General features: G+C 38.6%; 3 protein-coding genes across 4 annotated transcripts; 2 read left to right on the forward strand and 1 right to left on the reverse strand.

The window, feature by feature from the left end:
• The first annotated feature begins 371 nt into the window (after window positions 1-371).
• orai1b (ORAI calcium release-activated calcium modulator 1b) lies at window positions 372-7,769 on the forward strand. Of its 2 annotated transcripts, XM_053645375.1 has the most exons (3): window positions 372-1,089; window positions 3,316-3,913; window positions 4,282-7,769. In XM_053645375.1, exons 1-2 carry the CDS (start codon window positions 967-969, stop codon window positions 3,865-3,867), a joined length of 675 nt encoding a protein of 224 aa, XP_053501350.1. In that variant the 5' UTR covers window positions 372-966; the 3' UTR covers window positions 3,868-3,913; window positions 4,282-7,769. The 2 variants fall into 2 exon arrangements, with proteins under 2 accessions (XP_053501350.1, XP_053501349.1); XM_053645374.1 differs by having other exon boundaries at window positions 373-1,089; window positions 3,316-7,769.
• A 742-nt stretch (window positions 7,770-8,511) lies between these two features.
• morn3 (MORN repeat containing 3) lies at window positions 8,512-14,333 on the reverse strand. The gene is made up of 5 exons (XM_053645373.1): window positions 14,016-14,333; window positions 11,664-11,821; window positions 10,097-10,256; window positions 8,944-9,128; window positions 8,512-8,601 (listed from the first exon to the last, which is right to left on the reverse strand). The coding sequence occupies exons 1-5, from the start codon at window positions 14,158-14,160 to the stop codon at window positions 8,530-8,532; spliced, it is 720 nt and encodes a 239-aa protein (XP_053501348.1). The 5' UTR covers window positions 14,161-14,333; the 3' UTR covers window positions 8,512-8,529.
• An 878-nt stretch (window positions 14,334-15,211) lies between these two features.
• On the forward strand, window positions 15,212-27,651 carry tmem120b (transmembrane protein 120B). The gene is made up of 12 exons (XM_053645475.1): window positions 15,212-15,325; window positions 16,105-16,223; window positions 19,937-20,053; window positions 23,131-23,190; window positions 23,294-23,389; window positions 23,491-23,580; window positions 23,991-24,056; window positions 24,152-24,213; window positions 24,358-24,450; window positions 25,495-25,559; window positions 25,759-25,827; window positions 26,917-27,651. Exons 1-12 carry the CDS (start codon window positions 15,248-15,250, stop codon window positions 27,037-27,039), a joined length of 1,038 nt encoding a protein of 345 aa, XP_053501450.1. The 5' UTR covers window positions 15,212-15,247; the 3' UTR covers window positions 27,040-27,651.
• Window positions 27,652-27,669: the final 18 nt, after the last annotated feature.

Below are 27,669 nucleotides of genomic sequence, written 5' to 3' on the forward strand. Positions count from 1 at the left end.
TATGCAATGAAAAGAATTTTGCTATAATATATATGTGACAAATGAATGCTTCTTCTAAACTTGTAGGTGACCACATGCACACACAAAAAGGCATTATTACAAGAAATATTTAAGATCTGGAAACAAAAAAGCCATTATTGGATTATGTTACAGCCTTTGTTAGATTGTTGTTTTAATCTAAGCATTTCTGGCTACATAATAATATTGTTATTATTATTATTATTATTATTAAAACTGAAAAACTAAGAAATGGAACCAATTAATTAAACTTCCTTCTAGACTATAAGACCATACGGTTTTTAATTCAAGCTATTATTTAGATCTCACACCTTTCGTTACAATTATAGCCTAAACTAAATTAATTATCATATTCTAGAGAAGGTATACATTTATTCATGTATGCTGGGTGACAGTTTGCGCATGCGCCGTACAATACACGACCGCAAAGTTTAAGCCACGAGATGCTTCTATAAAAAAGAAAAGAAAAAGTGAATATAATAAATGTATTAAATCAGAGAAGTGGTTTTGACAATATATTTGATACTTTATAGTAGTAGGAGTATGTCGTTAAGTCATAACATTGTAGAAATACAAAATGGAAAAGAAAAAAAAACATGAACGTGTTGAGACTGAATTTTAAATGTAAATAACAAAAAGCTTATATAAAGTCAACGGAAAGGTAAAATAATTGTTTAAAATGTAATTAAGAATAGCATTACTTTTAAATATTTATTTATTTTACCACAGACTCTTTCATCTGTAGTGAGGACTCTCCAAGTGCCTCTCTGGCAGTGACAGGTTAGAGTCGAAAGGAGCGCGGAGGATTATGGGTAATGCTACAGGCAGGCAGGCGATGAGCCAAAGAAATGTGGAGGTTTGACTCGGGTGAATTTGAGACGCGTTGTTTTGAATGATCTACCTCTAAAACCAGAGCAGGGATTCATTCCGTGGTGTTTTTGTTTGGTTATGCGCGCGATGAGCGGAAGTGAGCTGTCTCTGCAGGCTCTGTCCTGGCGGAAGCTCTATCTGAGCCGGGCAAAGCTCAAAGCCACGAGCCGCACTTCAGCTCTGCTGTCCGGCTTCGCCATGGTGAGTAACTCCGCTCCCTTCCAGAGCAGCATCCCACTACACAGCACTTCATTTTCTCAACTCAGTATTGTGTTAAACATAAACATCTGCACACCGCACATCAGGCAGACGGCCATGAATAATATTTAACATCATATGTTCCTTTTAAAACGCTGGACACGTCTGTTTATGCCAAATATTTGCATATGACTGTCCCACATTCCCAATAATCATAATAAACATCATGTGTTCGTGATCTAATCAGTGCTGCAGTGACAAAACCTTATAAAAACGTATTTTGCTCAAAGAACTCGAACAGATCAAGAACATACAGTCACTGGCCACTTTATTAGGAACACCTGTTATCAAGTCAGTCATCATGTGACAGCAGTGCAATGCAAAAATCATGCAAATGCAGGTCGAGTTTCCGTTAATCTCACACACTGAAATCAAATAATCTGTTATCGGTGACTTTAATCATGGTGGTTGATGCCAGGCAGGCTGTTTTTGAGTATTTGAGAAACAGCTGGTCACCTGGGGTTTTCACACACACCGTGACACAGGACGGTGCGAAGGATATCCAGTGAGTTGCTGTTCTGTGGGCGGAAACGCCTTGTTGTTGAGAGATTTCAGAGGAAAATTACTTGTTCAATCTGACAGAAAGCGATGGTAACTCAAATGGTCACTCTTTACAAGCATGTTAAGCAGAAAAGCATCTCCGGTGAGTGGGCTACAACAGCAGGAGACCACATTTAGTTCCTCACCAGTCAGCCAGGAACAATAATTTGAGGCTACAGTGGGCCAAGCTTGGCAGCTGAAGACACGGAAAATGTCACCTGGTCTGAAAAGTTTCTCTTTTTTTCTGCCTCATTTAGTTTTGGCCAATTCCCACCCTCCAGTCAGGTGTCCCTTATCACACGACAGCTACTGACTAGGTAGGGTAAAAGGCTAAAACATGCTTCCTGTGAGGCACAAGAAGTCAGCCGACCACAATTTTTTGAACTGCTGCTCATACAACGTCAGAGGGTGGAATAACACACTTGGAGGAAAGTGCTCACTTCTGCATGCTTGACCTCACAGAGGCCTATGATTGACTAGTGTTGCTATAATTTAACAGGGAATCGTATGCTCAAGAGCATATGCCACCCCTATCTCCCTGAGAGTATGGCCAGTTTTTGCTCTCTTGGACTCACTTGGCCATGTATCCTGTGCCATCACACAGAGATTCGAACTCGCGATTTCCAGGCAATAGGCGAAATGCTTTTCCCTTGAACTACTCAAGGACGCCATCTGATAAACTTCTGCTGCAATTTTCAGACAGTACAGTCAGAATTTGGCATCAACAGCATGAATCCAGTCTGTCAAGCATGGACCAAGTCTGCCTTGTCAACACTTCAGGCTGGTGATGGTAGTGTAATGGTGTGGGGAATATTTTCTTGGACACACTGGGGTGCATCGTTTGAAAACTACAGACTGAGTATTATGGCAGACCATGCACGTCCCTTTATTTTTTATTTATTTTTTTTACGTACCATTGTGACTTTGTAAAATAGAAGATTCACAGCATGAAAATGCAGCTCATGCAGCAATTTACAGCAATTCTGTTATAAAATCATGTCAACATTGACCAGAATCTCAAAGGAATGTTTCCAACACCTTGAAATCCATGTCAGGAAGAATTGATTATATTCTGAGAGCACAAGAGACATCCTACCCAGTATTGGTATGGTGTTTCTAATAAACTGGTTGGTGGATGTATCAAATCATACAATAAAAACAAGAATTTTACCCCAAACTATGAGTCTTCAACTAAAATTTTTTAAAGGTCCAGTTGCATAAAATTCCTTGCTTACAAATGTCCAGATAAGCAGCTAATGACCAAATGGCGACAACAATTACCTTTTAATATTTAAGCATTGTTTAGTTAATGGTTGTATTATGTTTTGGTTTTTAGTGGTGCTTCACATTACCACTTTTGATTAGTGCCATCAACTATGAACAGATGAGACGTCTGTTTTGAATTGATGCGGGGGAATGAGGACATACTTCTCAGTCCAAATATCCAAAAACTGCCAAAGTGGATCTCCTACAGAATTCATTGGTTCTTTGTTTAGAAAACTAGAGAGTCACTGAAAAATGGGCCTTTAAAAAAAAAAAAAAATGTTTAGTGACTCTGCTACAATTCTTTTTCAAGTACTCTATTGCCCCTGTTCTAAACCCTAACCCCTAGTGTGTGTGTGTGTGTAGGTCGCAATGGTGGAGGTTCAGCTGGATACAAGTCACGATTACCCCCCTGGTCTGTTAATCGCATTCAGTGCATGCACCACAGTGTTGGTGGCGGTTCATCTCTTTGCTCTGATGATCAGCACCTGCATCTTGCCCAACATCGAGGCCGTCAGCAATGTGCACAACCTGAACTCGTTGCGTGAGTCTCCACACGAACGTATGCATCGCCATGTCGAGCTGGCCTGGGCCTTCTCGACCGTCATCGGTACACTGCTCTTCCTTGCCGAGGTCGTCCTGCTCTGCTGGGTCAAGTTTTTACCCATCAGGCCCAAGAATCAGAAAAACGGCACCATCTCAGCTGGGGTGGCCGCCGCCATCACCTCCACCTCTATCATGGTGCCATTTGGCCTCATCTTTATAGTCTTCGCTGTCCATTTTTACCGCTCGCTTGTCAGTCACAAAACTGACCGTCAGTTCCGGGAGCTAGAGGAGCTGGAGGATCTGACACGGCTTCAGAATGAGCTGGACCAAAGAGGTGAAACGTCAGCACTGCACTCTCCAACCTCCCAATAGAGGACGTCTTGACCATCCTGAGCCTGCTTTTTAAACTACTGTGTCGGTATGTCATTGTTTCTGCATGTGGATTTAAAGGTATTGATGAAATCTAAAACTTTGGCTTCACCAGCCTCCGTTTAGGGGCCACCATCCTGAGCGTGAATTTTTATTTTTTATTTTTTACATACATGTATGTGCTTGTTTTTGCATTTTTAAATTGTGGAGGCTACCTTTTATGACAAAAGTCAGAAAAATACTAATCCTGTTTCTAATACTGTGTCTGTTATTGAATGTGAATTAGGAGTGTGACAATATATCAGTGTGACAGTATATCACAATGAAGACATCGACATTATGCTTTAACAAGATAATTAAACTATTAGGAAGTACCGTGACGTACTGAAATCCCTCAGCTTGACATTTGTTTTTCAGATTTTTTACAGCCCTGACGCAAAGCCAGGGCTTTGGAGGTTATCTGGTGTTCATCGAACTGCAGTTCCTCGAGTATCTAGCATGCATGGTAACTAGAAGAACAGCAAAATATGTTCAATTACACGAGCATATATAATGTCGGTCCACTTTCTTCTTACTTGAAGACGTACATATATGAACTCATGCTTTCTTTGGTCTGTGATCTTTGTTTGATAATAACATTTCTAAGAATGATACTATAACCTTGCATTCACACTGTCGGAAAGCTGTCAAAAGGCTATAAAAGAATCCCGTAGCATTCACAAAAGTGGAACAATATTTTTCGGTATGTTGGAACCCATAGTGAGCAGTTGATGCTAACCAGTGCATGTGAGAGAGGGCTGGACTTGGGACAATCCAGACACTTTATTTTCCTCACTGGGAAACCTCATGCGTCTTTTACTGATCTCGGTCTCCTTGATGATGCAGCATTGTTAGGACTGGAAGGTTCTCGTACTGTGATTAGCACATCAACAGCCTGGAACAACGTAAAGTTTAGCTAGTTTAAATGAGTGTCTAAAAATTGTTGGTACATGTGTCACTACTGAGTCACCTGTAATTCACAATAGTGTCATTCAAATTTATTTAATTATTCCATGAATCATACAGGGATCAATAATCAATTGTTGAGTGCTGATGTGTAAACATATAACTAACATCTAATTGCAAAAATTATCACACAACTGATGATGGTCCAGTGGACTATCTATCTGTGAAAACATTACTGACTAGCAGACTAAGTATATCAAGCAACGTATAACTATTTATGGTATGTGAACTGCCATAGCATGAACACAAGGCAAGCGGAGTACAAAGCTGACGGATGTACATCATTTTTGCTCTTCATCTTTGAATTTAATCACTGAAAGCATTTTAGAGGTCAGTGATAAATTAATTTTACTAACTGCTGTAATTTTTAATGCCATAGCTCTCTTGTTGAAATTATTTTTACTGATGCCCTCAGTATTCTGTAATTATGAATGTCAGACCCAAAATACTACTGTTAGGTATGTGCTGATATTAAATTCCCATATCATATCATCACTGGCGGTTAGTATGGAAAAATATATATCATGGTACATGACATTTTTTCACTATGTAATGAGGAGTGTTTAGTTTTGATCAAGTGCCAGCAATGTTGCAGTATAAAAAAACTAAATTGTTGAAGAAAGGAAATTGTATACAATTAGATCTTAAAGTACAATCAGATGAAGTGTAATGAACAGTGGAGCTGGTGTTGTTAGAAAAGTGCTGCCGTGTGTGTGTGTGTGTGTGTGTGTATGTGTGTATATATATATATATATATATATATATATTATTTATATATATATATTATTTATATATACATACATATACACACACACACCCCACAGTGCTATGAAAAAGTATTTGCCCCATCTTGATTTCTTCTGTTCTTGTGTACATCGTGTATGAAATTGTTTCAGAAATTTAAACACAATATAAGATAAAACAAAGGCATCCTGAGTAAACACAAAATACAGTTTTTAAATGATAATGTTATTTATTGAAGGAAAAAAAGTTTATCCAATACCAGCTGGGCCTGTGTGAAAATGTATTTGCCCCCATCGTTACTAATTCCCCAAATCTATGGAACTACATTCATAATGTGGTTCGGCTGGACTAGACGCAAGGAGGCCTGATTACTGCAAACCCTGTTCAATCAAATCAACACTTAAATAGAACTTTTTCAACAGCATGAAGTTGGTTAAAAGGTCTTACCCAGTAACACACTATGCCAAAATTGAAAGAAATTCCAGAAATGATGAGGAAGAAGGTGACTGAAATAGATCAGTCTGGGAAGTGTTACAAAGCTATTACAAAGGCTCTGGGACTCCAAAGAACCACAGTGAGTGCCATTATCTCCAAATGGAAAAACATGTCACAGTAGTGAACCTTCCCAGATGTGGCCGACTTTCCAAAATTCCTCCAAGAGCACAGCAAAGATTCATCCAACAAGTCACAAAAGAGCCAAGGACAACATCAAAGGACCTACAGGCCTCTCTTACATCAATAAAGGTCACTGTTCATGACTCCACTATCAGAAAGACACTGGGCAAAAATGGCATCCATGGAAGAGTGGTGAGGTGAAAACCACTGCTAACCCAGAAGAACATTAAGACTCATGTGAAATTTGCCAAGACACACCTTGATGATCCTCAAACCTTTTGGGAGAATGTTCTGTGGACTGATGAGTCGAAAGTGGAACTGTTTAGAAGAAGGGGTACCGTTACATCTGGCGTAAAACCAAACACAGAATTCAACAAAAAGAGCATCATACCTACAGTCAAGCATGGTGGTGGAAGTGTGATGGTGTGAGGATGCTTTGCTGCATCAGGGCCTGGGCAACATGCAGTAATTGAAGGAAACATGAATTCCGCTCTCTACCAGAAAATCCTAAAGGAGAATGTCCGGTCTTTAGTCCGTAAGTTGAAACTCAAGCGCAACTGGATTATGCAGCAAGACAATGATCCAAATCCTAGGAGTAAGTCCTATAGTCTTAGAAGTAAGTGAAAGACTGATCTTCAGTTATCAGAAGTGTTTGGTTGCAGTTATTGCTGCTAAAGATGGCACAACCAGATTAAGGGGGCAATTAGTTTTTCACATTGGTGGTAGGTGCTTGATAATTTTCTTTGCTTCAATAAAAAAATTAAAAACAATAAAAACTTTGTATGTACTCAGTTTGCTTTTGTTTTGTAATGTATTTCGTTTGAACTGTAATTACTCCCATTATCTCTGTCTGAAGTTATCTGGGCATTTCAATACTACTTAAAACACTTCCCTTGTCTTCTTTTCCCCTAATTCTTAAAGGCACCAAGGCAGCTATTTAGTAGGATCTATTTAGCAAATTGACCACGTACATTTATTATTGCTGCTGAGCAGAGTGTCGACTTGTCCTTAATAAAAATTTTCATACATTTTATGAATTAAAAGTCTGAAGGAATCAACTGTCTTAAATTTTAGGCTACAAACATTCCTCATCTGCTGTCATGTGGTATATAACAGTATCAGAACATCTAGCACAGGTTGAACGTGCATTTTGTTGGTGACGAGAATCTTACACAACTACAAAATGACTGCTTTAACCATATGTGGGTCTCATTTTGGATGGGAAACCATTAGCCAAGTGGCGTGGCCTTGAACTTTGATTTTTTTTTAATTATTATTATTATTATTATTATTGCCAAGCACACCCAGTGTCTAATTGGTTTACAAAAAGTGTTTGTAGTGAGTTTTGTATGGTTGGAAGACCTTTAAAAGTCTGAATGAAATAAAATGAAATTTACCAAAACACACACTACTGAGCTCTCATTTTATATTGCTGTATATTTTATATTTGGAGTATACACTCACCGTCCACTTTATTAAGAAAACCTGCACATTCCTGCAGTTATCTAATAAGCCAATCATGTGGTAGCAGCACAATGCATAAAATCATGCAGATAAACAGGTCAAGAGCTTTAGTTAATGTTCACATCAAACATCAGAATGGGGGAAAAAGTATGATCTCTCTGGCTTTATCTGTGGCATGGATATTGGTACCAGAAAGGCTGGTTTGAGGATTTCAGAAACTGTTGATCTGTTCAACTGTTGATCTTTTCACACACAACAGTCTCTAGAGTTTACACAGAATGGTACATACAGTAAAACATCCTGTCTGCAGAGGCTGAAACACCTTGTCGATGAGAAAGATCAGAGCTCCAGGAATATATAAATGAATATATACTCAATATAATATAGGCTCACCGTCCACTTTATTAGGCGCACAAACCATATCTGTGATTTCCTGTTCTTGTGTCATGCAAAATTACAGTTCCTTCTTTGTCTTGACTTACAAAATATTGCTGCTGCTGAACCTGATATGTATTAAAACGTTTGATGAATTTAGTCACTACCCTAATAACGGACCATTTGTGTCCATGAAAATGTAGCGACTGTAAATTTAGCAAATGTTAGGTATTAAATCTGCCAATGTGACATTTGATAAATTTACAGAAGCCACATTTTGAGGCAAACAAACGGTCCGTTATTGGTGTAGTAACTCTCAGACAAATATATGAACATGTAAAGAAGCATGGTCCAGTTCTCATGGCTGAAACACATGCCAAACTGCACACATCAGATTTGATAGTGTGGAATTTGCACAGACAGACAGACAGACAGACAGCAGGATTCATCAGTTGATTTTTTTTAATCCTCTCTGCTGGCACAGAAACGGCCGCGTCCCTCCACCAGTACTGACTGAACATCCTGCAGCATCACCTACAGAGCAGATAGAGACAGTGAGTGAGACAGAAGAACTTACTGACAGACGGAATTAATTGACACAGATTTATTCAAAATAAGGTGCTAGTAAGGTTGACTATCATGTTAAGTCATATATCTGATTAAAAGTACATTTACATGCTTTGTTATGAATTCAGTATGATCTATATTGTGAATGAAAGTGTTATTTACCAGAATATTGTAGTCTATTTGTGTGTGTGTGCAATCTGTCAAGTTTCTAAAACCTAGTCCTTCCTACACACACACACACACACACACACACACACACACACACACACACACACACACACACACACACGGTTAAAGGTGCTGTATTACCGGGGGGATCGGGTACAGTGGTGGTGTGTGTGCATGCTTCCAGTCATAATCACACACTGTCCCGCACCTCGGGACATCGTCTACCCAGAAGCCCTCGTATAGCTGACCCCTGTTGGCGTAGAAGAAGCATCCATGTCCATGTTTCTTCCCTTCCTTCCAGCTGCCTTCATACCTGTTTTCATTCACTTACACACATACAGAGGTGGTTTACTCTTTATTTATCCCTGATTCACCATCATGGTGTGTATTTTGGTAACTTATACTATTAAAGTATTATTATTAATCAGAAGGCAAGCTGTGTTTTTTTAAAGTGAATGTATTTAACGCATTATACAGTGTGTTGTGTATTGGCCATGTGCAACCTTTCAGACCTTAGAGCTCTACTGTAACTCTGGAGGCAGAAAATCAAGAGAATTTTAGCTGCTCGTGCGACTTGACTGTATGCAGTTAAGGTGGAACGTCTCATTGCTTAACGGTGAATATCCCAAAAATAGACAAACTGTTATTTCTTATGACGTTTCAATTCAACATGTTGTATTTTTTTCCCTGGCACTTTGTCCTCCATGTTTCTGTTTCTTGTTTTCAGCCTTGTTTTATTTGTGACCTGACTGGTTGAAATATATACAGTCGCAATCAAAATTTTTCGACCCCCATTGCAAATCATGTTTATTGTCAAAATTTACAGACTTTCAGCTGTTTGCAATGAACAACTCAAACAAAAGCAATTGGAATACTTCAACACAACGAATGCTTCAAGTGGTTTCCCCAAATTCAACTAGTCCTTGATGTCACTCTGTGCTTTTCTGGTTTATTTATTTATTTATTTTTTAAGAGGGGTGAGGGTGGGGTGGGCGTTATAAATTTTATAGAAATTCATAGACATTTTATAAAATATTTTAGTTTAAGTGTGAAAGCTTTCCACTGGAAGTCCCTGACAGCTAACAGCTGAAGATGTCATAGTGGCCGTTACAGCAGCTGACCAATCAGTAGCTTTGTTGTTACTGAGTGGAAGTGAACACTCATCATAATTACACACAAGCTTTTTCTTTTTTCTTGAATCATTTCAAGCTTCCTGTGCACATCACTTACTTCCTGATCAATAACAGTGTTTTGTAAAAATAAATAAATAAATAAATAAATAAAAATATCATACCAAGCCACAGCACACCCTGACCGTGGCGTTTATCCTTCAGCCACTCTCCTTCATACACCTCTCCATTCTCATAATTCATCCTCCCCCATCCGCTCCTCTTATTCTCCACCCATTCCCCCTCATATCGTGCTGATGAGCTGTAGAAATGTGTCCCAAAGCCCTGCACACAAACACACACATACATATAAAGGTAAAATTTCCTTTACCTCCATCTTCCTCTGACCTGTATCCCAATACTGTAGGCTTGTCCATCTTAAACACCATTCTATTTATACATTCCATTCTATTCTATTTATACACACCATTCTGTTTAGACATTAATGGCTGTGTGTTGAGTTATTTTGAGGGGACAGCAAATTTACACTGTTATACAAGCTGTACACTCACTACTTTACATTGTAGCAAAGTGTCATTTCTTCAGTGTTGTCACATGAAAAGATATAATCAAATATTTACAAAAATGTGAGGGGTGTACTCACTTTTGTGAGATACTGTGTGTGTGTGTGTGTGTGTGTGTGTGTGTGTGTGTGTGTATATTATATATTAATAATATACATATATATTTGTTTGTTTGTTTATAGCTCAAAAAAAATTGAGACCACTGCAAATTTTTCTTACATCAGCATTTCTACATGTATGGCAGTCATTCCATTCCAGTGTCTGTTGAATCCAACACAGGCACTGATCAGGTGATCACCTGAACCAAATCTTATTTAACAAGGAAAAGTATAAAAACCACTGCTGTGGTCATCACTATCCTCTTGCAATATAGGACCACCTGGATGGTAAAGACAGTGCTAGTAGTACCTCAAAAGTAATTGGAATAAAAATACAACTATTGACCATGCCAAAAGTGTGGAAAAGGAAAGTTTTGAGTGAGGAAAAGAAGGGTTCAATTCTGGCTTAGGACAAGGCGCCATGCTACACAGCCAGGTCAATCAAGGTGTGGATGTAAGACCACCAAATCAAGACCCTGTCATGGCCAGCCCAATCTCCAGACCTGAACCTCATTGAAAATCTCTGGAACGTGATCAAGAGGAATATGGATGGTCACAAGCCATCAAACAAAGCCGAGCTGCTTGAATTTTTGTGCCAGGAGTGGCATAATGTCACCCAACGTCAGTGTGAAAGACTGGTGGAGAACATGCCAAGACGCATGAAAGCTAGGATTGAAAATCAGGGTTATTCCACCAAATTTGTGTTATTTTGACCAGTTGTCATTTTCTGCAAATAAATGCTTTAAATGGCCTTTTTTTTTTGGAATTTGGGGGACATGCCTGTCAGTAGTTTATAGAATGAAACAAAAATGTTCAATTTACCCAAACACGTACCTATAAATAGTAAAACCAGAGAAACTGATCATTTTGCAGTGGTCTCTTAATTGGTTCCAGAAATGTATATATAACAGTAGTTATCTTGAAACATATTTCAAAGCTGTAATGTGTGTTCATATTGATCTGTTACACACTTCTCCATTAATGCTGGAATAGTGTACACTTCTGAGGAGTAAGGGGAAGTTGAACATTGCATGTTAAGAGACAGTATTGGAGTACATAGTGATACCCACCTCTTTCTTACCATTTCTCCATGTTCCTGAATAAACTTTTACATATTCATTCATTGATGGCCGCAATTTGCTCAGCACCCCATAGCCATCACGCACATTCTGTTTCCATTCACCTTCATACAGAGCTCCAGCTCTCTTCCACACTTGTGTTCCATCTCCTGTTCACACATTAGAGTTTGAGAGATCTGTTTAAATATCTATCTACAGCCCCCTCCAAAAGTATTGGAACCTAACCCAGTTGAGCATGCATTTCACCTACTCCAGAGGAGACTGAAGGAAGAACCTCCTGGAGCAGCAATACAAAAGAATAATGCAACAGTTTGGTGATATCAGTGGGTCGCCAGCATCTATCTATCTATCTATCTATCCAGCTATCTATCTACAGTGCTGTGAAAAAGTATTTGCCCCCATCCTGCTTCTTTTTTTGTGTGCGTATATCTCATACTAAATAGTTTTAGATCTTCAAATGAAATACAACATAAAAGAAAGGCAACCTGAGTAAATACAATACAATTTTTTTATTGAAGCAAAAGAGTTATCCAACACCTATCACCCAAGTGAAAAACTAATTGCCCCCTTAAACTTAAAATCCGGTTATGCTACCTTTAGCAGCAATAACTGCAACCAAACACTTCAGGTAACTGGAGATCAGTCTTTCACTTACTTCTAAGACTATAGGACTTACTCCTAGGCTTTGGATCATTGTCTTGCTGCAAACTCCAATAGAGCTTGAGTTTCAACTTACAGACTGAATACAGGACATTCTCCTTTAGGATTTTCTGGTAGAGAGCAGAATTCATGTTTCCTTCAATTATTGCAGGTTGTCTAGGCCCTGATGCAGCAAAGCATCCTCACACCATCACACTTCCACCACCATGCTTGACCGTAGCTATGATGTTCTTTTTGTGGAATTCTGTGTTTGGTTTACGCCAGATGTAACGGTACCCTTGTCTTCTAAACGTTCCAATTTCGACTCATCAGTCCACAGAACATACTCTCAAAAGTTTTGAGGACCATCAAGGTGTATTTTGGCAAAATTCAGATGAGCTTTAATGTTCTTCTTGGTTAGCAGTGGTTTTCCACTCTTCCATGGATGCCATTTTTGCCCAGTGTCTTTCTGATAGTGAAGTCATGAACAGTGACCTTTATTGATGTAAGAGAGGCCTGTAGGTCCTTTGGTGTTGTCCTTGGCTCTTTTGAGACTTCCTGGATGAGCAGTTGCTGTGCTCTTGGAGGAATTTTGGAAGGTCGGCCACGTCTGGGAAGATTCACTACTATGACAAGTTTTTCCATTTATAGATAATGGCTCTCACTGTGGTCCTTTGGAGTCCCAGAGCCTTTGAAATAGCTTTGTAACCCTTCCCAGACTGATGTATTTCAATCACCTTCTTCCTCATCATTTCTGGAATTTCTTTCAATTTTGGCATAGTGTGTTACTGGGTAAGACCTTTTAACCAACTCCATGCTGTTAAAAAAGTTCTATTTAAGTGTTGATTTGATTGAACAGGGTTTGCAGTAATCAGGCCTGCTTGCGTCTAGTCCAGCTGAACCACATTATGAATGCAGTTTCATAGATTTGGGGAATTAGTAACTATTTTTGACGATACTATGCTAATTTCTGGAACAATTTAGTATGTGACATACACAAACAGAAGAAATCAGGACAAAAATCAGGACAAATACTTTTTCATAGCACTGGATCTATCTATCTATCTATCTATCTATCTAAAAATGGGCAAGTATCTGTCTACCTACCAAGGTATCTATCTATCTATCTATATACAGTATCTATCTATCTATATACATAAGCAATTATTGCAGATGCAGTTAAAGTTAAGCAATGTCCATAAAGGTTTAAGAGAAACAGTCCTTTATCAGCTGTGCAAGGAGGCTTAGTCTGATGAAGAACTTTGGTCCAAAATGTATGCTTTCTCTCCTCATGTAATCTTTACTATATCTATCTATCTATCTATCTATCAATAAAACTAAGGGGGAAAACTACAAAATAAACAAACAAACAAAAAACAATTACAAAATATCCAGTTTATGCAGCTTGTCTCTTCAAATGTAATATTATTATTAGCCTAGGTAACCACATACTCCTTTATTTATCCGTACAGACATTATTAGGCCAAGCAAAAATACAAAGAACAAAAGAAGAAAAAAGCCGAACCAATATGATCAATTACAAATCTGCCCATGTCTTTCCAGAAGAGTAGAGGCAATGCAGATCAAGTGTAGGTTCGAGGTGAATGACTTGCTGCGCATGCGCATTGCAACAATCGATTAGACAGGGACATAGGCGCTACTACTACACTAGGTTGTGATTAATAAAAGGGAATCGTGAGATACCGTGTCGCATGTTATCCCGCCACTCCCCGGTGTACTGGTCTCCGTTCGTGCTGTAGATGGTGTGGCGGAGTCCATTCTTCTGAGCCTTTTTATCTACTACTTTTATAAGTGGCTCAGTTTTCCGGGGTTTCTTCATGAGAGGCATTACTCCACTTATAGGAGTTTTTAAACTGATTAAAAAACAAAACAAAACAAAAATAGATAGCTACATTGTTAATCCGGTAGCGTGAAGTGTAGTTAAATTGTTCATGAATCCCCGTCCCTTTGTGCCGTGTAACTATAGCAACACCTCTGACGTTTACATGCGGAAGTGCTTTTCACTATGTATAGCCTATAATGTATGAAGAAGAAAACAAATCCATGAATACACTATAAGGTTCTATTGGTTACTTAAATTTTACAAATAAATATTTACCTATAATAATTAAACGATTAGTTAAGTGACAGATATCAGTGTCGCAGTCAATGTAATTTTTTTTAATCCCCATTTTCATTTCTTCTTGTTAAGTTTTTGCCCAAAATCTTACACAGCCTAAACCATTCTATTATTCCAACATATTCTAGTCTGAATACAATTACATCCATACATTACATCATCTATCTATCTATCTATCTATCTATCTATCTATCTATGTATAGTGCAGTGAAACAGTTTTTCCTTCTTCTTTTTTGGTGTATATCTCATACTAAATAGTTTTAGATCTTCAAATGAAATACAACATAAAAGAAAGGCAACCTGAGTAAATACAATGTAATTTTTTTATGTAGTTGTTTAATATTTGTTTTAATCGCAGAAGTTCCTCCAGATCTTCTGAGAAACAGACATAAGAAACATTTCGAGATAATACTGTTTCATGGCTAATTTTACAAATTTATATCTATTTGAGAGGGAGGGTCCGTGACAGTTTTTATGTCCATTAAGATATTATTGCAGTTTTTTTTTTTTTTTACCACATAAAGATACCTAACAAAGCTCTTGTAGCTTACTAAAACTTTAATAGACTATGGTAATATATTAAATGCAGTATTATTATTATTATTATTATTATTATTATTATTATACTGTAACTTAATGTAACTGTGCTGTAACTTTGTAACTTAATAATAAATATCTTTTTAGAAAATTACTGAACATAGTGCGCATGCGCTGCAAACCGGTCTGTCGCACGCATGCGTGAAAATGGCGCGCATGCGCATTGATTGTTGTCCACAAAGGGGAGAATCAGGTGAGCATGGCAGTCGGTACAATGTCACTGGAGAAATGTCGGAGTGAATGGGAAGAAATAGAGAAAGAATATCAACAGCTGCAGGTTTGGACCTTGGTTAATTATTTCTTAGACTGTGAAATTGAAATTTAAAATTATACGGACGCGAATAAACTTTTAAAATGGGATTTGTGTAAGCTCTTCTGCTTACTTAGCGTTCTAGTGATGAAAGCTAGCAGTAGAGCTAACATGGTTGTGAACACTGATTCCACTTAAAACCTTTTACTTTAAGTTTGCCCTTTGTTGTTCTGTTTATTTGTGTTTTCATTCTTTGTGTGCGAAAGACTGAGACGTCTTTGAGAAGAGTGACCTTAATCTGAGGATGGTAAATAACAATAACACTGGGGTTTTTTTAATCATAACTGTATTAACAGCTACATGTTTGGATGTCATTCATGATTTGTCTGACTGTGATTTAATAAAACACGAATCAGAGAATCTCTGTCAAGTCAATTGATTTGAATGTGTTACTGTCTCGTCTTTCACAATGATTGAAGCTGATGTGATTATTTATCTAGATCACATTACACAGTGTCTGAATAATTTGAAGCTTGCCTTTGGGTTTTCTGATCTAAGTGTGCTTCTCTTTGAGGATAAATAAACATCCTTTAGAATAGCAGTGTGAGTCTGTTCTCTAATTATTATTATTATTATTATTATTATTAACTGACTGTGCAATATTATTAAACACAAATCATTTTTATGTTTATTCATATTAAGCATAAATCCCCTGTTTTTAAGGTGTGTTTCCAGGTTAATTTTCTCATGATGAGAACTGGTTATGAATCATAATGATTGTGTTTGTCTTTGTTTTTCTTTTTTAGGAGTCTCATAAGGTGTACCGGCAGAAGCTGGAGGAGCTCGCACACCTGCAGGCGATCTGCAGCAGTGCCATATGCAAACAGAGGAAAGGCCTTAAAGAGCTCGGACACACACTTCGTCGGTATGTTTTATTTTTCATCTGTGAGACACATTTGCATGAGCTGATAATCAGTTTTTCGTGTGTGTCTATATATATTTATACTACAAGAACAGCATAATTCCAGGAAGTTACTTAAATTAGTTACTACTAAATTAGTTTCAGTAGCAGAAGGTGGATGTAGTAAAAGTTAACTATAGTTCACATAGACTACGTTTACACGGACAGCAGTAATCTAATTATTGACCTTATTCTGAGTAAGACAATAGTGTGATTAAGGTGTTTACATGAGTTGCTTTTAGAATATTCCTTTTACATGTTATAGAACATAAAGCGATTAACGGTACACATCATTATGTCCCCCGCACCACGCCGTCCGACGTCCCTCCAGAATCTCACGTATCGACATACAGTTCGTCTTCATTATGGTACCGTATACAATTTTGGCTGATTAATTTTTAATTTCACGAAAGCTTCAAGTGCGGTTAATTATTTCTCATGCTGTTCGTGCAAATAGACAACTGCTTGAAGCCGTGTGCTGCGTCCCAAACCACGTACTTACCGCCTATATAGTAGCTCAGATACATGTATTTCACCTACTATATAGTGGGCAAGTACACGGTTTGGGACGCAGCCGTACTCTCTTGCTCGCCGTAAAATGTTGAGCACTGCCATGTATGTACGTGTCCTGTCACAAAATGCTGGGAAAACTTCCACACGACATTAATAGTGTGATTAAGGTGTGTACATGTCTGTAATACACGCCGATAATGCGATTAAAACAGGAATACTCCACATGTCTTAATTCGATTTGTGTTTGCTTCGAGTATGACTTCAGTCGGATTAAGGTAATAAATTCCTGTTTACATGGTGTTTCTTAATCAGAGTACCGTCTTAATCGGGTTAATATTGGATTATTGTTGTCCATGTAAACGTAGTGACAGTTCCTGAGAAACAGGACATTTCGGACAAAAGGTTCTTTATCAGCTGTGTTCACTAAAATGTCTCTGAGGTTGTAGGAAGTCAAACCCAATTTTGTCTGAAACATCCCATTTCTCTGGAAACTTTGTGTACTTAATTTTTACCAACCCACTACATGTACACCAATCAGCCATAACATTAAAAGCACTGAGAGGTGAAGTGAACAACATTGATTATCTTGTTACAGTGGGATATATTAGGCCAGACCGTCTGGTCCGATCCCACAAAAGAGCTACTGTAGCACACATTCTGAAAAAGTTCATGCTGGCTATGATAGAAAGGTGTCAGAACACACAGTGCATCGCAGCTTGCTGCATATGGGGCTGTGTAGCTGCAGACTGGTCAGAATGTCCATGGTGACCCCTGTCCACTGCTGAAAGCAACTATAATGGGCATGTGAGCATCAGAACTGGACCATGGAGCAGGGTTAGGGTTAGGGGGTTAGGGTTAGGGATAGGGTTGGGGGGGGTTAGGGTTGGGGGGGGTTAAGGTTAGGGTAGGGTAGGGTAGGGTAGATGGAAGATGGTGGCCTGGTCCGATGAATCACTGTTTGAGGAACATGACAAAGAGTGCAAGGTGTAGACTTGGCCTCCAAATTCCCCAGATCTCAATCCGATTGAGTGTCTGTGGGATGTGCTAGACGCACAAGTCTGATCCATGGAGGCCCCACCTCGCAACTTACAGGACTTAAAGGATCTGCTGCTAACGTCTTTGTGCCAGATACCACAGCACACCCTCAGAGGTCTTGTGGAGTCCATGCCTCAACGGGTCAGAGCTGTTTTGATTGTACAAGGGGGACCTACACAATATTAGGCAGGTGGTTTTAATATTATGGTTGACCAGTGTATGTACTTCAGAATATTGCCAAGCCCACCCTTTTGTAGGGAGATTGAGTTTGCTTACCAATTATGTATACCACAGCTGAGTCCAGAGAGCAAAAATTGCCCGTACTGTCTGGGTTAGAGGGATGGTATCTCGCTCTCTCTCTCTCTCTCTCTCTCTCTCTCTCTCTCTCTCTCTCTCTCTCTCTCCCCTTCTCCTGTCAGTTACAATGACACTAGCCAATCTTGGGTGTTTGAGGTCATATATGTGGAAGAGGGCAGACAGCATTTTCCCTTACACTGCCTGTGATGCTGCATAAGCAGCAGTTTGAAAAGGTGAGGTTGGCTTCCTCACTTGGTAGCTGTTGTGTGGTAGAGAAGTGGTAGCTGGTGGGTGGGAATTGGCAAGTGACCAAACTACGAAGAAAATACTATTGCCACTACCACTCCTCTCACTTTTGTTAATGAGGTAGCAAAATAAAATCTTGATAAAGATAAACGTGACCGGCACACTATTGCTGTTAATTCCTGTCACGATAATTACTTTATCAACTTATCGTACGAAATATGGACGTGACCTTGACCATTTTTGCTGACTTCGATACCGCCCATTGCATTTTCATGCTTGTTTTTCACATAAGAATCTATGTCCTGTTCGGCGAGTAGAGACGGATGCCAATGCAGTTTAAGCGTTTTATTTGAGAGGCAGGCAGACAAATCCAAAATCGTGAGTCAAGATCAGTAAACAGAACACAGGCACAGGTCAAGCGATCAGCAAACAGCAAAAGCAGGGATAATCCAAAATACACAAACGAGAAAACGAAACTAGTTCAACAGACACTGTACGCTGAGGGCTTCTCCACGGAGCGCCCGGTGCAAAGGGGAGATTCCTGACACACCGGTATTTTAGCCATTTGCGCTACTTCTTTCCTCTTGTCTGCTCTAGGGCTGTTAAATTAAAATTTGAACATTCTGTGAAATTGGGATAAAAATGCACATTCAAATCCAGAAACTTTATTATTATTATTTTTAAACATTTAAGATGTGTAGCAAGCACTAGCACCGATTTTAATTAAAACATACTGTTGAAAAAAATTATATTAACAGTGCACTAACACTGTTTTTTGAAGAAGAAAACTCTAGAAAGAAGTGCTTCCAAAGTTCTAGTTATTCAAATAATCCAGTTGTAGTCAGTAATGTCGGGGATTGAGCCGCTTAAGCTGCGTGAGCTGAAGCTGAACAGTGACTGAACAGCGGTAAACTGAAGCGCTTTACTAGCGGGATAATTAACTCACCCAAACACATCGTAACACACATAAGAGATTAATCAGACATTTACACAACATAAACCTAATATTACAACTCGCTTCTGCACAAAATGACATGAGCGCACAAATTAACTAGAACGTAAGTACGTCACGTTGTGAATACGCAGTTTCCGTAACAACGCACTAAAACACGGACAATGAATAACTAAAGCATAAAGAATTCACAATAATGTATTTCTATAGTGTACTCTCTGTAGTGTTATAATTTCAGGAGATCAGGTTTTCACAGTAAGGGCAGTTTTCACATGTTAATATATAAAATGTGTGAATATTTGGTTTATTTTTCGCATTTTCTCGACAACTACAATGCCATCGACTCGTATTCGATGTCATTTTAGTCGGCGTAAAATTGATTAAATGAATAAATATGGCATGATCAAATGTTGACTAAATTTAAAGGATATTTTCTTCAGAAGATAAAAACTATGCTATTATATTATCGTTATATCAGTGGCATAAAATGGTCTTAAAATAAACATACTAACGTTTATCGCAATTATTTCTGGTTCAATGCATCCTCCATGAAATAAAGTTATCGTAGCAGGTCTGATTGCTGGGATTAAGGAACTTTCTTTGTAAAGCTTATGTAGATGAATTGTGCCTTCAGATGCGCAAAAACATGCAACGACAAAGAGTCTCTGGCCATAAATCACCTGCAGGAGCAGATTAAAGAGAAGCAGAATGTCTTCTTCGACATGGAAGCCTACTTGCCAAAGAAGAATGGGTGAGTACACCATTTTGTTTTCTTACAATTGCCCAAGTCCTCACAACAAATTCCTGAGTCATGGGTAAAGAGAAGTGCGTTTAGATCCCATTACACACCTTGTTGCCCATTTCTGCTGTTTTGCTCTGATTCTGTCTTTCCAACTCTGTGTGTGTGTGTGTGTGTGTGAGAGACATGTGACCATGTGAATAGAGCTCTACCCTGAAATGACCCACATGTGCACACTTTCCTACTCTTGTGTGAACAAGCCACATCACAAACAACAAAGAAAATGGGATATTTGTGAGATGAGTAATACTGCGTAGTAGTGATTAAACTGAGTACACTGGTAGCTCAGGGTCATTGCAATCAGGGAGGAAATGCTGGAAAAAGGAGCTTTGTCCATTGTGTGTGTGTTTGTGCTTTGTATCTGTGTGAGAGAGGATGCGTATGTTCAAAGTGAAGTGTGATTTGAAACACACATCATCGTTTTCATCATGACCACCTACCTATATGAGATGTATGAAATCTGATGTTGAATATGTAATGAAAGCAGCTTGGACATTATTTGAAAAGGTTGGGCTGTTGTGTTTGGCGTACAGCTGCCTTTTTTTGAAACACTCACCTTGAAATCGTGCTTCGTCTGCTCTTACATTGTGATTCTATACAGCTGTTTTGAAAAGGCAAAGTCAGCTTTGTAATTGATCATACTGATTCTGCTTTTTGTTTTCAGTTCCTTGAACCCCCCCCCCCTTTTTTTGTTCACATAATGTCTGTGACAATAAAAAGCTTTAATGAGTAACCTATTAATAATCCTAGCTACCTTTTTAACACTTCAGTGAATGTAAACTTAATAATGGCAAGCCATCTTTTTTCATCTGGATATACAGTGCATATAAATAAATCTTGTTAAAATGGCAGGTTTGTGTGAAGTAAAAAAAAAAAAAAAAAAAAATGAAACCAAGATGCATCATGTCAGAACTTTTAACCAATCTTACTGTGAATTTACAATGTATAAAAATTAAGTGGTAAACGGTCAGAAACAGTTTAAGGAAGAAAAAAAAGTTTATACATAACCTTGTTGCATAAGTTTGCATAATTGGGGATGTGGCAGTGTTCAAAATGAGCTAATCACATTCAATCTCATGTTCAAAAGTAAATTTCATACAGCCGTCATCAATGAAATTATTCTGATTAACCCCAAATAAAGACCAGCTGTTTCTGTAGGATTTTCTTCACATCGTCTTGGTTTCATCTGACTGCTACAAAGCTTACAAAGCATGTATAGGGTTTCACTTGTTGAAAGGTGTTGATCAGGACTGGGTATAAAAGAATTGTATAAATGTACCAGGTGTACCATGGAACACTGTGAAGGCCATCAACATGTGGAGAAAACGGAGCACCGCAGCGACATCGCCAAGAACAGGACGTCCCTCAAACATTTGCAAAAAGACAAAGACTTAGCAGGGTGGCTGCCAAGAGACCTACAGCAGTATTAAAGGAGCTGCAGGAATATCTGACAAGTACTGATGAGTCTCAGCATGTGATGACAATCTCTTGTATTCTTCACATGTCTGGGCTTTGGGGTAGGGTGGCTAGTCCTTTCTCACAAAAAATGCCATAATTAGAAAAGGTATGTTTGGTGCAAGAGAAAGCACATCACTAAAAGAACACCATACCCATGGTGAAGCATGCTGGTGGCAGAATCATGCTTTAGGGCTGCTTTTCTGAGGCTTTTATCGAAGTGGAGAGGATGATGAATAGCTACAAATACCAGTCGGTTTAGTGCAAAACACTCGGGTGTCTGCTAGTAAGCTGAAGATGAAAAGGAATTTCACCTTTCACTGCAACAGTAACCCAAAGCACACATCCAAATCAACAAAGGAATGACTTAACCAAAAGAAGATAAATGTTTTTGAATGGCCTAGCCAGAACCCAGATTTGAATCCAACGAAAAATCTGTGGGGTGACCTGAAGCGAGCTGTGCACAGGTTACAATTTGATGGATCTAGAATGGTGGTGGTTTTTTGTTTTTTTTTTTTTTGCAAGAAAGAGTGGGAAAATATTGGCAAGTCAAGCTGTGCCATGCTGATAGACTCTTATCCCAAAAACGAATGAGTGGTGTGATAAAATCAAAAGCTGCTTCAAGAAAATATTAGTTTACGGGCGTGCAAACTTATGCAACCAGGATATTGTAATTTTTCCCCTAAAATGTTTGATTGTTTTTCACTTTGTGTATACTTTGCAATTGCACATTAAAGGTGGGAAAAGAACTGACATGATTTATCTTGGTGTCATTCTTTTACTTCACATAAACCTGTTTTTATATCCAGTCTAGAACAAGATATTAAAAGTAACATCTTAAAAGTATGTCACTGTATGAGAAGACACACTGCATAAATTGGACATTTTGTAATCACTAAGATTTGTTTTATTTATTTTATTATTTTTGGAACTGTAGCTAAAATTTGATCCGATGAGTAAAGTAATGTGGACATAAACCGTGAGTGATAGGATTTTGTTCGTACAGAAGGCCTGAAATAAATACAGAATTTATTTCTCATGTCTGACTTGTGCAGACTTGAGTCAGCACTGCAAATCACCATACGACAGATCAAATCCTGTTTGCTCGGACTGTGGCTTTTACACGAGCTTCCACGTTGATGATCATAGTCATGACCGACAAGTGTACACTTATTAGTGCAAGGCAGGTACGAGCAAGCAAGCCAGCTATCACCACTGAGATTTAGAGATAATGTTTAATGTAATGGTGATATCCAGTCATGGTTAAACACACACTGACAAACTGAATGGTACCAAGTCAGGCAAGTTTCTCCACAATGCGTGTGCCAGGGGCTCCCAGACATTTTTGGCAAATTACCACAAATGAACTTGACATTTTTGCGACTCCAAGTCGTGACCAGCCTACATTTTCATTCCAAATTTATCATTTAAAAGTTGGGAAAAAACGAGTACACCCCATGGAAATTGTTGGCCTTTTTTTTTTTTTTTTTTTTTAAACATATTTGTACAAGTAAACATTTGACCATGTGTCTAAACATGCCCCTTCTCATTTTCTGCTCTTATGTCCTCAACAGATTGTACTTAAATCTGGTCCTCGGAAATGTGAACGTAACGCTGCTCAGCAACCAGGCGAAGTAAGAACCTCTAAATAAATCATTTTCCACTTCGATTTATTCCTCTGTCAGACTCAGTAAGAATGGCTCCAGTGAGCGTTTTATTCTCCCTGTGCTGTGACAGGTTTGCGTATAAGGATGAGTACGAGAAGTTTAAGCTGTGCATGACCATAATCCTGATGCTAGGTGCCATCACATGCCTCTTCCTGCTGAACTACCGGTGAGATCTGCTCAGCCGTCTGTGCGGTGTGCACAAACACAGCTACACGTAAATGAAAGTAAACTGAACCAGGGTGTGTTTTATTCTCTTCTGTGTTGCAGAGTCACAGATGAAATCTTCAATTTTGTATTGGTGTGGTATTACTGTACGCTGACCATCAGGGAAAGCATTCTCATCAACAACGGCTCCAGGTGAGGTTAATAAACTCTTTCTTTTCTGGAGGAAAACAAATGATCAAGCTGATGCAGAGTCAGTGAATTATTAGGTCTGTTTAGTTAATGTTTTAAATATTAAAATGAGCCCAAATGCCCATTTATGATAGCCAGTTAGTTTTGGATAAGCCAAATTTCAGTTAATTGTGTCTAATTAAATGAATTAAAAAAACATTGAGTGTGACTAATTGTATAAAGTGTGTTATTTATGTTCATTTGTACAAACCATGTCTGAGTCAGATGTGTTTTAGTAGTTTATATTGAATAACTAGGTCACTGTGTTACATCCCATAATGTTTCAATCTGCCTGCTTTATCCTACAGAAATGACTAAGTGTGTTTTTATATTTTGTGTGTGTGTGTGTGTGTGTGTGTGTGTGTGTGTTTCAGAATTAAAGGCTGGTGGGTTTTGCATCACTACGTCTCCACTTTTCTCTCGGGTGTCATGCTAACCTGGTGAGACGCTCCTCCAGTCCAAAAAACCCCACCAAAAACGCATAAATCACACACAGTAAACGGCATGCTTCCTAACAGTGTTTATGTGCTTTAAGGCCTGAGGGTGTGATATATCAGACGTTTAGGAGTCAGTTCCTGGCCTTCTCCATCTTTCAGAGTAAGAGCTGCCGACTGTGTGTGGACTGTTGACTTTCATCACTAAATTGTCTACGAAATTAATAAATAATTACTGAGCATTACGATGAGGAGGAACAACTGTCCCCTTTTTAATTCCTGAGCCGTGTGTGTGTGTGTGTTGCAGGTTTTGTGCAGTTTCTGCAGTATTATTATCAGAGCGGGTGTCTGTATCGGCTGCGTGCTTTAGGAGAGAGGAATCAGCTGGATTTGACAGTAGGTGGGTTATACATATGTGTACAGATGACTGCGAGTCTAATTTTCTGTCACAGAAAACTGAGCAAGGAAGAACAAATCCAAATAATTCTACTAATAGGAATTTGTGTATTGAGAAAAATTGTGGACATAAATTATTTATGCTTTCTGTAAATAAAAGTATCTGTTTTGACATCCCCCCATGATTCTAGGCAACACCCTGTATATTATACTAATGTTCTGCTGCTTGGTTTGGATTTCAGCACAGTTTGGATATTCAATAACATCATGGGTTTTACACATTCTCTCATATGAATGAATAATTGATTAATAAAATGAAAGGACAGCACGGTGGAGTATGTGTTCTCCCATGTGGGTTTCCTTTGGCTTTTCCAGTTTTCTCCCCAAACCAAAAAACACGCAGGTAGGTTATGCTAAACTGCCCCTAGGTGTGAATGTATGTTCATGTTGCCCTGCGATGGACTGGCGTCCCATCCAATGTATATGCCCACCTAGGCATAGCCACCAGATCCACTGCGACCCTGACCAAGACCGACTGATTATTGAAGATTATGAATGAATGAATAATAAAAGGATTTACTGTCATTATTTGTCAGATGTGGTCAGTTGGTTACCGATTGATTGACCGAATACCATACAAGTCCAGGTCACTATCAGAATACTGCTGACCTGTGTGTGTGTGTGTGTGTGTGTGTGTGTGTGTGTGTGTGTGTGTGTGTGTGTGTGTGTGTGTGGGGCCATGTGAGAAGTTTCTTGTTTATCTGTGACTTCTTGCTTCACAAGGAAATGCAACAACTTCTGAAGTTGAACCTCAACCACAAGAGCTTTAGTGAGATCAGGGACTGAGATTGGGTGAGGAGGTCTGGTCAGGGTACATGTTTGGGTCCCTTCATTCCAGTGGATTGAAAGTGTAATGCTACAGCATACAAACACATTCTAGAGAATTGTGTGCTTCCAACTTTGTGGTAACATTTTGGGGAAGTCCACATGTGTGTGATGGTCATGTGTCTCTCTGTAAATTGTCTGTATTGTCTCTTTTTGGGTTTAGAGGGCTTCCAGTCATGGATGTGGAGAGGACTGACCTTCCTGTTGCCATTCCTGTTCTTTGGACATGTGAGTAAACACTACCCTGCACAGGACAATATTATTATTATTATTATTATTGTTATTATTATTATGGCTATCTTTGGCTAAATATCTTCTTACAGTACAGTTACTAAATCAGAAAATGCACAGAGAGAGCAGTTATGTATCATTAATTCCTGAGTATGTGTTTGGGCAGAGATACTGACGTGTGTATTGTGTGGTGTAGTTTTGGCAGCTGTACAACGCAGTGACTCTGTTTAAACTTGCTGCACGGGATGACTGTAAAGAGTGGCAGGTACACACACACACACACACACACACACACAAACATTAGGCACATGCAATGAAATGCTGTAGAGCAAAGATGCCTTCAAAATAATGAAATTAAATGTTTCTAGATTTAAAAAAAAAAAAAATTATCATTTTAAATACTGTAAAAAGCAGTAAAGTAATGAAATAGTCAATGAGCTGTAAGTTTTATTGAGCATCTTGCAGAACCAGCCACGGTTCTTCTGGAGACTTTGTCTGTCACCCTCGCTTCTTATTTTTGCAGCAAAATCCAGCAGCCTTCGTTGTGTTTGTGTGTAACATTTCATTTTGTGCTGGAAAACTAATGTTTGGAAATCGAAAATGTTTTTTGTACTGACTCGATAATGTACTAGTCATAAAATAAAAACTATAACAAAGTTTGTACTTAAAAAAATAAAAATAAAATAGGATGCGTAAAACTAAACTTATATATAAAACCAGTCAAAAGTTTAGACACACTCAGTCTTTCTTTCTTTCTTTCTTTCTTTCTTTCTTTCTTTATTTATTTATTTATTTTCCTCATTTTAGAAGAATAATAAAGTCATAAAAACTCTGGAGTAACACAAATGTACCTATGGGGAATTATGATGTGATAAAAAAAATCCAAAATAAATCAAAATAATTTTGTATTTTAGCATCTTCAGAGTAGACCTCTTTTTGCCGAGAATTTCCAGAAATGTATTCTTGGCGTTTTCTCACCCGATTTCTTGAGGAATTTTCCTGAGATGCCTTTTAAACAGTATTAAAGGTGTTCCCACCTACGCTGGACACTTACCGGCGGCTTTACAGAATATTTCACTCGGAGTCGTCCGTTTAAAAATATATCTGTTTGTAAATAAAATGTTAGTTTTCTAATGAAAGAAATGAATACATTGACACGATTTATATTCTATTTGTCTACAACACAGATTTCAAACATTTAATCACACATTTTCAGATCGAAATCTTTTTAAGATCATGAGAAGCATTTCAGTTGAGTGTTCCCAAACTTTTGACCGGTAGTGTATATACACACACACCTCTGCACACGACCCTGACATGCGCCACATTTGTCTGCGTTTGTTGCATACTACAGGTGTTCATGCTGGCTCTGACGTTCCTCGTACTGTTCCTGGGAAACTTCCTCACCACGGTGAAGGTGGTCCATCAGAAGGTACAGAAGAACAACCAGAAGGTGGACAAGCAGAAGAAAAACTGAAACTACACTTCAGTTGTCATGGCAACATCCTCGTCACTACAGAGACTGTGCGAAAGGAGAGCGAGCGGCTGTTTCTCAGTCCTCCATGTACTGTTGGCGTCTCTTGGCTGTGTAAGGTGATGGACAATATGGTGATTTACACGCAGGTCAAACGTTTTTATTGTGGTCGGTGTGAATGTTTACACGTGAGCTTGCTGCTGGAGACACACACATGACCAGGGACAAGGGAGGAAAAGGGATCTCAGCTGTGCTATCGATTAAAGGATGCTGAATAAAAATCCTGCGTTTCCTGCGTCTCTGTCTATACACGCACAGCCCTATGTTTGTCATGCAATATTATATCACTCTTGTGTGATGATATGTGATCTACGATTTTTCCTGAGTGGCAGGTATCCCTAGGTCTGACTTCACTCTCAAGTTTTCATCTTCTTCAGCTTAATGTAGTTGGTGTAAAACACTGAATTGATTCTTAATCTGTATATGATAAGTTTGACAACATTTAATGCAGTAGTGTTGTGTTTAGATAGCCATGTTAACATTAAACCTTCCTTTATTGTACAGCTAGACATGTTTTTCTTAAAGTATTTATCAGTAAAATACATGCTTGAGACAGCCAGGTCTTTGTTTATC

The sequence above is a fragment of the Ictalurus furcatus genome, chromosome 16 (genome assembly GCF_023375685.1).
Source record: "Ictalurus furcatus strain D&B chromosome 16, Billie_1.0, whole genome shotgun sequence".
Classification (NCBI taxonomy): domain Eukaryota; kingdom Metazoa; phylum Chordata; class Actinopteri; order Siluriformes; family Ictaluridae; genus Ictalurus; species Ictalurus furcatus.

Coding starts and splice junctions, on each gene's coding strand:
- orai1b (XM_053645375.1), top strand. CDS start 967: ATGCGCGCGATGAGCGGAAGTGAGCTGTCTCTGCAGGCTCTGTCCTGG. Junction 1,090..3,315: donor TGCTGTCCGGCTTCGCCATG/GTGAGTAACTCC, acceptor GTGTGTGTGTAG/GTCGCAATGGTGGAGGTTCA.
- morn3 (XM_053645373.1), bottom strand. CDS start 14,160: ATGCCTCTCATGAAGAAACCCCGGAAAACTGAGCCACTTATAAAAGTA. Junction 10,257..11,663: donor GGAGAAATGGTAAGAAAGAG/GTGGGTATCACT, acceptor GTTTGTGTGCAG/GGCTTTGGGACACATTTCTA. Junction 9,129..10,096: donor TCAGGGTGTGCTGTGGCTTG/GTATGATATTTT, acceptor TATGTGTGTAAG/TGAATGAAAACAGGTATGAA.
- tmem120b (XM_053645475.1), top strand. CDS start 15,248: ATGGCAGTCGGTACAATGTCACTGGAGAAATGTCGGAGTGAATGGGAA. Junction 23,390..23,490: donor CTCTTCCTGCTGAACTACCG/GTGAGATCTGCT, acceptor TCTGTGTTGCAG/AGTCACAGATGAAATCTTCA. Junction 25,560..25,758: donor CATTCCTGTTCTTTGGACAT/GTGAGTAAACAC, acceptor TGTGTGGTGTAG/TTTTGGCAGCTGTACAACGC.